The sequence below is a fragment of the Physella acuta genome, unplaced genomic scaffold, assembly GCF_028476545.2.
Source record: "Physella acuta isolate Inbredline_101_S28 unplaced genomic scaffold, ASM2847654v3 ptg002081l, whole genome shotgun sequence".
Lineage (NCBI taxonomy): Eukaryota > Metazoa > Mollusca > Gastropoda > Physidae > Physella > Physella acuta.
In genome coordinates this window covers 4830-20220 of record NW_026733583.1, presented here as the reverse complement: position 1 = coordinate 20220, position 15391 = coordinate 4830, and the positions used below count along the sequence as shown (strand labels likewise).

The window sequence follows — 15391 nt, the reverse complement described above, 5'->3', positions numbered from 1 at the left end:
GCCTGGATCAACCACTGTGATGCACAGCCATTCTATGTGGCTGTTGGAAGCTGTGAGCCCGCATTCGCATCAGAACAGTCTGGGGCAGTGTATCGCGGCGTGCTGGCTGTGTGTCTTATAGCGCGCCTGCCAAAACTATGGAATTTGCCAGGATGCATAAAAAAAAACAACCTTTCACCTTTATATACACAGTTTATTCTGGTGTCTGCTCTAGCGTGTACATTGTATTATAGGACACATTAAGGAATATTGTAAAATAGTGTTTTAACACTATCATATATATATATATATATATATATATATATATATATATATATATATATATATATATATATATATATATATATATATATATATATATATATATATATATATATATATATATATATATATATATATATATATATATATATATATATATAAAAGGCTAGATAACAATGTGCAGGCCATACTGCAGCCATCATCATATGTAATGTCATGAAACAGACGACATACTTCACTGTCTGTACTCTGTGGATGGTAGGGTATTGAACGCTACCTTCTGTAATTAAAAGCACTTCTTACAATTTCTTTAAAAATTGGTGTATGTATATATTAATTTTAAATACCTTTAATAGCCACAATTATTAAACTCTTCTCTAGCTTTTTGTTTGCAAAAACTGATCAGGATCGTCGACCCTTTTCTTTTCACTTGGAGCTATTAGCCTCTAACCTTTTCCTAAAATTCTGGTGCTTGTCTAAAATAGTTGTGGGGTTATACTTATTGGTTGAAAACTGTTTTATTCATATTAAATTTTAAAGGTTAAGATTTATATTTCGTTCTTAAATCGTATTTAATCTCGTAGACAAATAAAGCTGTGTGGTGAATCACTTCCGTTTTAGAATCACGGAAAGTTGGCAGGTACTTGTCGTCAATATCGATCTTATCGCGTCATAGAAAACGATCGATTGGTGCTGCCTCAGCGTCTCCAAATTGTGCGGCGCGCTGTTTCCTCTCTTCTCTTTCCGTGTGAGTAATATCACCGATACATAGCTGTTCTGTGCAGGCAGGCAGGCGGTTGAGGACAGGCCCGTTTCTTTGTCAGGCTAGGCCTTGTAGCCATCATCACGTCTCCATAAAGCTTGTTCGTTCTGGTTTTCGGTCTGTGAATTTTAATGTGTTAGTGCTTGTGTTGTACTTCAGCTAATGAAACCAGCTCAGTTGGATCTAATAAGCATCTGTTGTATCCATACTCGTCTAGATCAACCTGAATAACGGGGCTTTCTAACGACCGCCATAGTTGGATGTGTGTAGGCTTAATATATCCACTATGGGTGCCGCGTCGTAAGGATGTAGCCTTTTTTCTGACATCTTTTTTAGTGTAGCCTCTAATGGACATTTTGAATTCTCTACTTTAGGGCTACGCTACTTATTCTGCTAATGATTCCACTTGATTCCAGTGGAAGTAAGGAAGGCTAAAAGGATTATACACAACAGATGGACAATGCATTCTATTACGATGGTTTTAATAGTGAAATATTTCGCTTGATTGTTACTGTGGTGTTATTTTCCTGTTGTAAAGGAATAAGTATAAACTAGCTTTTTTTTTTCACTAATCGTCTGTAGCAGTGGACATTTTAACAGAATCTCTGTTCTTTTTTGCTCTGGTAGGTAATTTAGTAAATGTTTTGATATTAATGTATTTAGATTTGACCTAAAGTTAAACAAAATTACTGTACATTTTATGAATGTGTTTGTTACATATGTTACCGCTATATTTTAACTGTGAGCTGATAACATCATGTATGCTAATACGGACATTTTGGGACGATGCGGTACTTGTCTGCATGGGTATTGATTTTTTCCCCCTCGATGATGCCTAAACAACTCTACATTACTGGTACAATTCATTTTTTTTTCAATTGACAGCCTTTTCTAAATTGTACGTGTGTAATTACTCCTTAACCTATAACTTGCATTATTATTTTTTTAAACTGCTCATTCTTTCATTATACGAGACTGAAGGCAGCAAATGTATAATGGTACATAAAACATCATTGCAAATTTCAGCTGGCACTGTTTGCTGGTTGATAAGCTGAAATTCATTCCTAGCACCTGCATTTCGTGTTAATGGAAACATGGAGTAGATAGCACGCGTGTTTCTATGCTCTCTATAACCTACATTATATGAGCCTACCTACGTGAGCAAATTTTCTGAAAGACGAGAGCGGGCCGGCTTTTACTCGGCTCCTGCTTATCGTCGTATCTTACCCGGTTATCTAGGCTTTAGGGGTCGAAATGACTCATTCCACCCCTCGCCTTTCCTTGATCTCATTTTTTTTTAACGGACAGGAAAGGGTTAATTTTAGCATGGGCCGCCACCGCTGTTAGTGTTGTTAAGACAATCCAAATGCATAGCCTAGTTAAAGAAACTAAGGTTTTGTACGCCATGTTCACATTGCAGCAAGTGGCTTGTCTGTGTGCGGTGCCGCTTTTAATACAGCATGTGCAAATAATTCGTATGCATTTTTTTTTCTCCCCTTAGACTTAAAACATTGCTGTGGTATTAGTGGACAGCTGGGTGAGGTTTGAAGTAAAGGTTTGTTGAATAACTCCAGCCGAGCCAAAGTGGTAGGCCTACACTGTTAATGGAAAAAACCCAGAGCCCTAGCGTGTGCTTGTATTTTTTTTTGCCCAGCCCGTGACGTCAATGAGTTTGATAAGTTAACATCAGATTTTCGCGTACGTGCCAACCATGTAGTCAGTTTATTCATACTGGTTTCAAACAAAATTTACCGTTATCCACCCACCGTCTCCTAAATAAAACACACGTATAATTGAAGTGCTGTTGGCCATGCCGTCTATTTATTCGTGTATTGTTAACCTATGTAATAGTTTTTATTTCGTCGTTCGCCTAGCTGAATAGGAACATTAGTTGTCTATAGTGAGCCAGCAAGCTGGCTTTACAGTTCATAAAGCGATACTTCATTACTAACCGCACGCTCACTTGGTCTAACACTGTCTACTTAATAGTCTACTTCACGATCCTGGTCTAATAAGTACACACTTGTTACTCACGTAGCTAAAAATAAACGTGCTATAGTAATTTGTTGGCTCTCTCCCAAGAAGGATAACGTGCGACAGGGTGGGGTCATTAAATAAATGTATTGATATTTCTGTGCAACGTTTCAATCAATCTTTTTGGCTGATACATGAGTATGTAAAATATGAATACTTTTTAATGCTTTACCTCATGATAGCTCTCACTTTTATTATTGAATTCACGTGTAAATTAATAATCTCATCGCAAATGAATGTGTCCGGAAAAAAACAACTCAAGTTTAGCAAGTAAAAGTTAACTATTAAAAAAAAAGTAATGCACTTAAATAACATAAAAATAAGAAAGACTACTGTTATATTTTTTCATCACCACACTCCAACAATTTGCCAGTCCCTACTCTATGTGCCACAAGATAAATTATGTGTATTTATAAAGGACATCTGTTCACCAGAACACTTTGACTTTATTAGTTATCGATTGACATGTGGTGTGTGTAGTTGTCTAACTTTTTTTAGGGTGCTGGGGGGGGGGGGGGTTGCACTAGGGTACCTAATGACTATGCAACTACTGACTAGACCTACTTAAATGATGCTATTGGTATCATCAAAGGATGCGCCTTTGTAGAGTTCACACTTGTTGTCGGCGTTAAACAGACATAAAACAAGTGTAGTTCTATTTAGTGTGGCACCTAATGCCTGCAGTTAAAGATCATGTGTTGACAAGTCTTATAGGATATCCCTTGCACGCTCATAGACACAACAGGGTAGCAAAGTAGCAACAAATCTTTACAGATGTTATATTGTTCGATTTGTTAAAAATCGCTAATTTAATACCTATTGTTCCATTAGTACCAATGCTTATATTTCGTTTCGGTTTTGGCAGCTAATGTTTATTGTACAAAACATAACTGCATCTAATTATTAACAGAAAAGCAACAAAGGAAATACGTTTGGGTGAATGTTTCATAACAAGGCAAATGAAAGTAAATAATGTAGTGTTGAGCTGTTACACTGTTTTGTAAAAGTATAAATAATTAGCTCTTGCATAGATTAGTTATAGTATATTTCGACTTTCTTTTATAACACTGCTGTGGCGTGTGTGTGTGTACACTGTCGTTAAAGTGCGTGCCCAATATCCAGCATTTTTGCTATCAACAACTGTTTATTTTTAAATCTAAAATTGGGTCAGGCAGTGTTTGTCAGAACTTGCGGTGTAAACTTGCGGTGTGTTGTTTTCTTCTTGTCTCTTCGTGTCATCTAAAACGAAGTTACGGTGGTAGGCTTATGGTTAGAACTGGCAGAAGCTGATTACACAAGTCATCGCTTTTGTCACAATGTGGGTGTGGTTACAAGTGGACATGATTATTATACTTAACCGTGAAAGCCAGTCTTCTGTCGTGTCACTGCGATCTTGTCAAACTTTTAAATTGCATAACTATTTATAGAAAGTGTATTAATGTACATGTCTGGTTTATAATTTTCTAATATAATGAAGCGTAAGGGGGGAGGGGGGAAACACGCTGTTACTTTTGGCGCGGGCACAGATTCACATCCATACATGTTCCCTAATAGCCTCGTGTAGAAAAGGCACTTATGTATAACATTAAAATAGCTTTTAAAAACTGACGCCGCCGTTTAGCTTTGAAATAACTAGGTTTAGTCTGAATAGACTGGTATATATAATGTTTTGCCTTGAAGGTATTAGTGTGTACCCCCACATACATGCATTTCCGTGACCCACACTTTTTGATAGGCATAACATTTAACATGGCGCATGTTATTGAATTTATGTACACACTGCCCGTTGAATGTTATATTTTTAGAAACAGAAGCAAAGGTTTTTAATTTCCTGGTTGTTGTTTTTTTTTCCAGATTATACACAAATATAGTTCAAAATGAGTAACGATTTAGAAGCCTTGCGGCAAGAAACAGAACAGTTAAAGAACCAAATTAGAGTGAGTATTGATGCTTTTCTATTCATCAGTTATTCATACAATCAGTTAAAATTTAAGTTGTTTTTAGCTTGCTATTTATTTTTTCTCTTTTTCTCTTTCCATTCTTAAAATCCCAGCTACTGTGGGCTGCTTGGTGCAATCTTTATAAAAAAAAATAATTTACTCCTCTACCATCCCCCTCCCGTTCTCAGTGACCATGTATTACAGGGCCTAGACCTACGTCAGTGAACAGTTCCCAGCAAGGTCACTGATTTGCTCTCTCTCTTTCTTCCCCTCCCCCCTCTGCCCCTGCCCTTGCTATGGCCTAGGTTTTTAAAAAATGCAGCACAGCCTTTTCAGTGTGCTGGCCAAGTGAAGAGTTTTAGATGGCTGTTGATAGGCTGGTCTATCATTACAGCCAATTGTGTTGAAATAAAACAAAATTGTAGGTTTCAGGTTTTTATAAAAGCTGAACTTTAGCAGTCTGACTTGTTATAATATAACTCAGTTAAAAGTTTGCAAGCACCAATATACTGATAATGTGAAACTTAATAAAACATTATCATCATACTATTTGTACCAACCTTCACTGCATGAGTACTTAAAAACTTTTATGTAAGGGGAACAGGGCATTTACACCCCCCCCCCCAATAGTCAATTCTTTTTTCTCTTTCTCTCTCTCTCTCTCTCTCTCTCTCTCCCCCCCCCCCCTAACCCTAACCCTAACCCTAACCCCTCCCCCCTCATAGCTTAAGGTTCAGCTAGGGTTAGTGTTAGGATCAGGGTTAGGCTTAAATCAATGTGTAGAGTTGGGTTTGGTTTATGGGTTTATTTTAGGGGGAGGTGAATTCTTAGGTTTTTCGTCTTTGTCTTAAGGTTAGGATTAAGGTAATATTGGTATAAAGTTGGAGTTAGAATCAGGATTCTATCTTGGTGGGGGGGGGGGGGGGGGTTAATGTCCTATAGCGGTATGTAAGACATAATTTGTAATGTCTCCCTTCAAGTAGATGCTGGTTAAGTATCATTTGACATAAATTTATAGATTTGATGCTTCAATTATTTTAAATTTAGTTTACAGATACAAGAATATACAAAATACAAGTGTTAGTCAGCTTTTGAGGTTGTCTAGCACATTTCCCCCCCCCCCCCCCCCCCCCCCCCCCCTGCCATAATACATCTTTTACTTAATACTAACCATTTCCATATCCAGCCCCCTATTCCTACCCATAATCTGATCCTTATTCCTAACACTATTGTTTATACTTAGTACCTTATCCTTAACACTAACCTTTTCCATAACTTATGCTTAACCCGACCCTATCTGTAAATATCTCTGAACAGGGGGGGGGGGGGGGTGACAGTGGTATTCTACTCCAGTCTAGCATACTTCTCACTTCATTTCCAAATACTGCCAGGAATATCCTGGATGGTGTCAGTAGGGTTTTTATTCTCAGTACTTCTTAAAATCACCTGTTTTGATAGTTGCTCATCATGAAAAGTAAATGCATGTTGTATTACAAATTGACATGGAATGTCTACAGGAAGCCAGAAAAGCAGCTGGTGATACAACTCTAGCACAAGCATGCAGCGGAGTGGAAGCAGTAGGCAGGATACAGATGAGAACCAGGAGGACGCTCCGGGGTCATCTCGCAAAAATCTATGCCATGCATTGGGCTTCAGACTCTAGGTAAAAACAGCATCCTTTATCTCTGTTCTGTTTGTCTTGTAGGTATTTTGGTTCAATTTAGGGTAAAATAAATAATTGCATTTACCTGGCAGAGTGGCCATCTTATCTATCCATAGTTAAATTTATCAGCTCTAGGCAGGGGAGCTAGTTTAATCACTGTTGTTTAGTCTCCACATTATTCTTCTAAGACTTTTCGTAAATATTTTTGTTATATGGTTACCTTAACCTATGTTGTCTTTATTTCTTTTTTAAAAAAATACCTTTCTAATCTATGGCTAAGGGAAAAATTAAGATTTAAAACCATGCTTTTTTAAAAAAAAGGGTATCATGGTAAGTACAAATCAAGGATTTAATCAGAATAACTACTGAAAATTTGGTCTAGAGTCAACTCAATTTTTTTTTAAAATTAAAACAAATAAATTAAGGAAAAAAATCCTTTTTATCTTCTATGAAAAATTATTTGAAACAATAATTGCTTACAGAAAATAGTTTCATAATATGACAAAAAATATTTCCTTTATAAGAGTAGATAATAAGTTCCTCTTGGTTTAAATATTGGAAACTAAAAAAATTGAGGTAATGTTTTTGAGTACAATCTTTTAAGACTTAGATCTACACAACAGTAAAAAAAAAAGGCTGTTCTACAAATAGCAATATAAACAGAAAGCGATATTTCAACGCCCCAAGGGAAGACTAAGGTACAGAAAATAGTTCAAGTAAAGACAGAGCAGTCAGAAACCAACGGGATCCAAACCTACCATTCCACGCGGCACTAAATAGCCTTTACCCTCCATGCGTTAAGTCAGATGTGTAACCACTTCTGTTTTTGGATTTTTAACTTTTCCTTGTTAGGCAAACACATAATTAAAGCATGGCATATCTTGTCAGTAAAAATGCTAGTTCTGAAACAAACAAAAAATTATTGGAATAAAGGGCATTTCATTTTCTAAAATTAAATGCATTATTATAGATTATAGTAAAACAAAAACCAGGAGTAATTAATTTTTTCCCCTTTAATTCTAAAATGAGTTAGTTTAGCAATGCACACTATACAATTGTATGGTAATTGAAGGAATTTAATTAACTAAAGATAAGCTGAAACAGTAAATAGATTTGGATATGGTCATGAGCTATAGTCTCGTTAGTTCTGGTAGTATTTGATGGTTATTTTGGCAGGGTTTTTTTTTTTTTGTGATGTTGAAATGGTGTTATGGTATTGCATATTTAAAAAGAGAGTAATGCTGATTATAAACAAATTTTAAATAACCTAATTAAAATTAAAATCTGCTCTAAAATTATTTAAGGTGTAGTTTTAATTATTTAATAAAAAAAAGGATTAAACAAATGTTTGTATTGTTATATATATTCTGCTGTTAAAGTCTTTAAAAATATTACACTAAAAGGACATAGGAACCTCTTTAAAGTTTTCTTGTAAAAGTTCTAAGATTTCATTTAGAGCTCAGTGATTGTCTTCCCTGGCATTGCCCCTTGTTGGTTGCCCTGGTAACCATGTGGCTGTATTGATCTGGCGGCTGGCACTGTCCACCAGTATTGATTGATTTTTCACTCGGGCGCTGCTGCCATGCTAGTCTTGGCAAATGCAATAAAAAGATGCTGCCTTTGGTTTTGAAGGTGTATAGTAGTTAGATGCCTAAATCAGAGCTTTAAAGCTGGAATGTTTAAAAATGTAGCTGGGTATCATAGATACTGATGGCAAAGAGTTCTTTATTTGTGATAATTTTTATTTATTTTTTTTGAAAAATTACCACTACTCTTATAACTGAAATCTTGTACACAAAGTACCATATTAAAACCTTTTACCTTGCTAAATTAGTATTTTCAAAGAATGTCAGTTAAAAATAGAATGTTTGTTTCTTTTCTTTTTTTTTAATGTAAAAATAATCCACCACTTGATTAGCTAAAACAACAGAATGTTTGTCTCAACAATAAGTGGCTGAGTCATCTTATGTTTTTAGAAGATGATAAAATTATTGATTTACAGACCTTCAACACATTAAACGTGTAATATTGCATTCAAAAGTCCTACTCTTTTTCTAATTCATTACATATAAATTTTAAATGACCAACTCTATGGTGGTTCAAACAATGATCAATGAGAAAGGCTTTTAGTTGTTAATTATAGAGAGTACATTGTTCATTCAGTATACTCATTTAATATACATTGTGGCCATTCTTACAATAATCAATATAGCTTTATATCTCATACATTTTTATCTTTATTAAAAAGATGTAATGATTGTCCCACTTAAAAAATGTATGTTAAAATTCTTTTTTTTTTCTTCAGAAATTTAGTGTCAGCTTCTCAAGATGGTAAATTAATAGTCTGGGATGGCTACACAACAAACAAGGTAAGAAACTTACTAAGTATAACATATTGATATAATTTTGATTGGTATTAATTAACTTTATCTTTATTAATTAGAAATTGGTTGATCCCTCATCTCAATTGTTTCAATTATTGACTGTAAGGCTGCTGTTTTAAAATCTCTTGAGTGACTGCCTTTTGTTAATCTTTGTTTTTACTGATAGCAGTTGTGTGATGTCATTTTTAAATGGACCCACTCAATGTTTAATGTATCTCCTAGTCACATATTTCCTTCTACAATGTATCATCTATTTTTAAGTGTCTAGAAATTGAGTAAAAATGTGTAAATATCATAATAAATTCTTCAACTTGACCTCAGGTTCATGCCATCCCACTTCGCTCAAGCTGGGTGATGACCTGTGCCTATGCTCCCAGTGGCAATTTTGTGGCTTGTGGAGGTTTAGACAACATCTGTTCAATTTATAGCCTGAAAACACGTGAAGGAAATGTTAGGGTCAGTCGAGAACTCCCGGGGCATACTGGATATCTATCATGCTGTCGTTTCATTGATGATAACTCCATTGTTACTAGTTCAGGAGATATGAGTTGGTAAGTAGTTTTGCAAGTCATTACTTGTAATTACAGATGTTGCTGTAATTAGCTAAGCTATAAATATTCAAATATACATATATATTATATAAACGTACATACATATATATAGAAATAAATGTTTGTTTTTATTAAATTCAATACCCACTTGTATTTTTTTACAAAAGTAAACTAAAGTCAGTTTTATTTTTTTCAAACAATCATCTTTGCAAATTTAAATCTTAAAATGTCAACAACAAATGCAGTTTGTTAGCAGGGACATATATTTTTTAACCAAGAACATGTTGGATTTATATATTAAAGATATATATGTATCAAATACTTCTATTTGATTTTTTTATGAACTTTTCAGAAATGTTAGCATTTAATCATTTAAATATTTTAACATGTTAATATTTTCTTACAGTGCTTTATGGGATATAGAAACTGGTCAGCAAACAACTTCTTTTACTGGGCACACAGGTGATGTGATGAGTCTATCCACATCCCCCGACTTTAGGACATTCGTCTCAGGGGCTTGTGATGCTTCAGCCAAAGTAATCATTCTTTATTTTAATTTTTTTTTTTTTAAATCCAGAATAAAATTAATTAGAGTGAAAAAAAAATAATATATAACCATAAAAAATTTTTTTTTCAGTTATGGGATGTAAGAGACGGAATGTGCAAACAAACCTTCTCAGGCCATGAATCAGATATTAATGCAATTACTGTAAGTTTTATGTAAATATAATATTTTATTTAGCTTTTGGTTAATTGTAAATTCTGTACATTTTGTTCAACTAATTACACGTTTAATACCATTTTTTTTAAATAGTAAAATGTATTTTTAATAAATTTCAGTATTTTCCCAACGGACATGCGTTTGCCACTGGTTCTGATGATGCCACATGCCGCCTGTTTGATATTCGTGCGGACCAGGAGATTGGCATGTACTCTCATGACAATATAATCTGTGGCATCACGAGTGTGGCCTTCTCAAAATCTGGCCGCCTGTTGCTGGGCGGTTACGATGATTTTAATTGTAATGTCTGGGATGTGCTCAAGCAAGAACGCATTGGTATGTTGATGAACCTAAAGTTTAAAACAAAGATAGAATTTGGTAGATTTTTAATTATTTTAAAAATTATTATCAAAGAAATCATAATATGGTATACGTTAAATTTTCTTTCGGTACTGATCATACATTGTTCTTCTACAGGTGTTCTTGCTGGTCATGACAATCGTGTCAGCTGTTTGGGTGTGACTGAAGATGGCTCTGCTGTGGCCACAGGATCTTGGGATAGCTTTTTGAAGATCTGGAACTGATGTGGATGTGGTTATTTAGCCACACAGTCAGTGCCATTTCATACCACCCATCACACCACCAAATGCCACATGCGCCACTCCAAATTGTCAGTCATTTTGTCGCAACTTTATTTCTACACTTTAGTTCTTACACTTGCTTCCATATATTTTCACAAAATTGACAACATTAATTATATCAACATTTTAGTTTTCAAACACAAGAACTTTTATTTAAACAGACAAAACTAAACACAAATTCAGCAGGTATTTGAGCCATGAGTAAAGCTCTATGGATAAAAATCTAGCTACAAAACTACAATATTGAATATGACTGTGTGTGAAGAACGACATTTCGTATGATCATCATTTGAATTGTGAAGAAGAAATTTTGTAGGGCACTGCACATTTCTGACAATTTTGTCCACCAGTGTGTATTAGTAGTAGTTTACTTAATTTTTTATGTTTTGAATGGGTTACTTTTCAAATCTCCTTGCCCCATTTCACAACATTGACAGACATTTATCAAAGACTAGGAGTTAACTTATTTTTAACTCAAAGAGGATGATTTCTAGTACAGCATGGAAGGAATAGATATTTTGAGAAGAAAGTACTGTTTCATTTAGAAAGTAGTATTGGAAACAAGGCAAGTCTACAGTGTTTCTGATTTTGATCATGAGGAACTTTAAAAATATAGCCTACCCACGTTGTCAGATTGTGTTTCTGTGAGTAGAAGTGTGATTTACTGATGTAATGCAAAAACAGATGCTATTGGAAGGAACCATTTTCATACAGTTTCATTTAATAATTGGAAAAGAGAATTTTTAACCATGTTTCACATAAGATACAGGGAATGACAATTGTGCCGATTGCTTACTGGTTGTCAGATTTACTGGTTATCTTAGAATAACAAATTTCCTCTAGTAATCGTGGAACAAGCTCATGTGGTTATTGTACAAGCACAAAACACTGCTTTCAACAACTGGCTATAAAGCAGCTCTCTTGAGAACCATCAAAATTACAGTAGCAAAACATAACTGATATTCCTTCCCTAGTCTTGCTCATCATGTTGTCATGGACTCTATCTGGGCCAGGTAACATGACATCATCCTCATGCGACATGACTCTGACTTACCTGCCTAGCTGTGTGTGTCGGTGATGTGGTTGATGATGGGCTGCCTCTTTGGAGTATTTTACTCTTTGTTCAATTTATATGAACATTCATGTTTTGTTTTTCCTGTTAATACTATAAATAAATACATGTTTAGTTGTGTGTCTGTGGCTTGAGAACTGTTTAGAATTTTTATTTTTAAGTAAAAATTAAAGAAATTTAGTATGATTTGATTTAAGCAATTAGATATCGACCTAAATCTATTTTCATTTCTGGAGACTTTGTAGTCTCTTGCAATTTTTATGAGACAAAGCAATTTAGAACCCTATAATTTACTAAAGTTGATAATTTAAACATACATGATCATTCCATGAAAAAATGTAACATCATAAAATCAATTTGAAATAAAATTGTCACCAAATGCTTGTATCTTCTGTTAAACCTTGTTTGGGTTCTAATTGTTAGTAACTTTCTCAGTCCTGGTCACATTATCTGTCTAGTCCTGGACACATCAACGCCAGTTTGGCTTAGTGGAAAAGTATTTAGGCTGCTTGGTTGTATGATGACTGAATCAAATTAGTAAGGGAAGAAATATGCACTATCATTTTAGGTGTTAGAATGTGCCTGGATGCTCTTGTCATAATCTATCAATCATATGTATGCCTCTTGTAGACATAAATTTATGTCCAATTACATCTATAAAATGCATTTCTGTTAGTGTGTTAATATATATTTATGTATTACCTTTTTTGTTTGGTTTGATTCAAAGTGAAAAAAAATATATTGTGGAGTATGTAAACTTAATAAAAAGTTTAATGAATATGCTCTAATACTTTTTTTTTTACTTTTTTTAAAGCAACTATTTTTGTTCATCAAATTTGTTTAATTCTTACAGTATGCTTCAATATAGAGTAGTCTTTCTTGCTACTTTTTTTAAAAAAATAACATTCTGTTGTGTTTGTATATCATAGCACATGCTATGTCAAGACAGGATAATTTTTTTCTGTTCACAGTATTCATATTTCTTTATGGTTTTGTCTACTCATATAGAGCAAAAAGCGATACAAATCTATTTTTGTTCTGGTATATATCATTTAAGTTTACTTTGTTTTGACAGTAAAGGTGTTTATTGTGCCAGTTTTGTATGTTGTCTAATAAATATCTTTGAGATTAGTGAGTTCAACTGTAGTACTTATACTGTGTTATACAGCTATGTAAAGTGCATAAATAATAAAAAAAAATTTCAGTCATAATATCACTGAGACATCTTTTTTTTTCTAAAATTTCTACTGTAAATTAGCAGGATAATAAACAGTTTTTAAAAATAATTGTCACCTTAAAATGTTCTTAAAAGTTCAGTGTTTTTTTTTGTTTCATTCAGTGTTTGTATTTGAAAGAAAATTGTGAAGATCTGGAGTCAATGATACATGAAATAATGCCTTATGTAATCAAATAAGTTAAGAGGTAATAGGTGTGGTATTGAAATCAAGATGAAGAAGCAGTCTATGACAGCTGGGGGCTGTTCACACACCAAAAGTTAGGCCAGTGACACTTGATTTACTTAGTGCCATAAGTTAGCAAGGACACTGATATATTTTTCTTTACGTGGTGCATGAGATCCAAGTGCCATGGTAATAAAAATTAACATTGGGTTTAGCAAGTAAATTGGTGCACATTATTCAGTTCTTGATATTGTTAGAATATTCAGTTGGGTGTGTGAAGTGGTTTGGAATCTTGGTTTGTCTTGTTTTACTTAACCATGTGCAGCCTATTGGGTACTGTATAATGTGTTCTAGGTTGCACCGCCTGCAACAGTGGAAACCATAATGACCCATTAATACTGTTATTACACTGTTATAAATCAATACACATATAACTGGCTTATTTTTTTTTCATTTAGGTTTGTAATTTTTCACAATTTTCTTGACTGTATCTAGTTCATTTTTGCCTGTTTATCTAAAAAAAAAAAATCTTTAATGCATCAAATCTTAAAGATAATCCTTTTTATTTTATAATTAAAAATTGAATTGAGAATGAAATGGTTATGATTAGGATTTTTTCTTATGAACAGATTAAAGAGGAGCATCAGTTATGTGCTGTTTGTGTGTGCAACTGTTTTTCTTTACATCCCAGCTTGAGATGGCTGACCATCTAGTATTTATTATGTTCTGTTTTATTGGCTTTGTTTTGAAATATTTCTTTCTACCAAAAGACACTTTTTGTCAGTGTGTGTGTAAGGACTACGTCTGAGGGCAGTTTTATGTTTTTGCTTTCACTATCAAACTCATTGCATCTTGTCAGCAAGTTTTGTGGTTGAACAACCACGCCTAGGTTTTTATGTAGATTTTGTCCTGTTTGAACTGGAATGAAAACAGAATATGACCATGGATTTGTTTTTTTTTAAGTCACCAGGTGTTAGACCAAGCTAGCTTCTAGTGTTTTTTGATAATGACATTCTGCCTGTATGAGCATGGTGTCGCTGTCATTTCGATATCACCCACTTCACCCTCATCTTTATTTCATCTTAAATAATTTCATACCGTCATCTTTATATAATACCAACAGGCTTGAAAGACAACCAAACTAAAAAAAAAAAACTTGAATGATTTTTTTATTTTATTTTTTATTTTGAAAAACTATATACAAAAATCCCACACCCATTGAAGGGAGACTGAAATTGTGATGAATATGTATTTACAAAATACAATAGTATGCTTGAAGTTGTATGTGTGATTTTACAGGTGTGTCTATTATATTGATTGTTGCAGTTTGATATGTGCATGTTTTGGTATCAATGTCAACTAATTAATAATTATGAATTAATTCATTATATATGTAAGTAACTGATACTATTCAGCTTGTCTGGCCTGTTGGTTTTAGGTTCTTGAAATTGAAATTTCACATTTTTGAGTTTTAAAAGCCAGTTGTTCGACAACAGTTTGGTTTGTAATCTGTTATCTGAAATACTAACACATAAGAATGGTCTCATTTTTATCAGATTTCTTCAAGATTTTAAAATCAGTCAGCCAGACTTGCAGTATGCTTAAACAGTTATTATTTTTTAAGGAAAAATAATTCATTGTGGTTTTAAAAAAAAAAAAAGAAAAAAAAATAGCTGGTGAACATGAGAACTGTTTTTATTTATTTTTAATTTTTTTTTTTTTTTTGCTGGCTTGCCTGTTTGTTAGTCTGTATGACTAATTGATGTAATTTACCTTTAATGTAGTGTTTTACACCATTGATTGAATAACACTTTTTTTTCTCTGGTTTTGTTATACATTATCAAGTTATTTTTTTTTAATGAATAATTAAATATTGGTCGTTGAGGTTATTATCAACAGCAGTGTTGATACAGTTAAGCTCTATATGAACTTTCTTCACCCCCCTTAGCTTCAGACATTTT

General features: G+C 33.7%; 1 protein-coding gene across 5 annotated transcripts in view; it reads left to right on the top strand.

Moving 5' to 3' along the window:
* The window catches only part of LOC131932065 (guanine nucleotide-binding protein subunit beta), a 30336-nt gene extending 15441 nt beyond the window's left edge, over positions 1-14895 (top strand). For 2 of the 5 annotated variants that reach the window (XM_059288934.1, XM_059288936.1), the window contains exons 3-10: positions 4913-4995; positions 6516-6661; positions 8967-9030; positions 9367-9596; positions 10003-10132; positions 10234-10305; positions 10437-10653; positions 10795-14895. In XM_059288934.1, coding sequence (XP_059144917.1) covers positions 4936-4995; positions 6516-6661; positions 8967-9030; positions 9367-9596; positions 10003-10132; positions 10234-10305; positions 10437-10653; positions 10795-10901 — 1026 coding nt within the window. In that variant the 5' untranslated portion in view covers positions 4913-4935 and the 3' untranslated portion in view covers positions 10902-14895. Of the gene's footprint in view, positions 1-1032; positions 1648-3091; positions 3197-4910; positions 4996-6515; positions 6662-8966; positions 9031-9366; positions 9597-10002; positions 10133-10233; positions 10306-10436; positions 10654-10794 lie in introns of those variants that run through there. The other 3 variants (XM_059288937.1, XM_059288938.1, XM_059288935.1) reach the window with 3 other exon arrangements.
* The last annotated feature ends 496 nt before the right edge of the window (positions 14896-15391 follow it).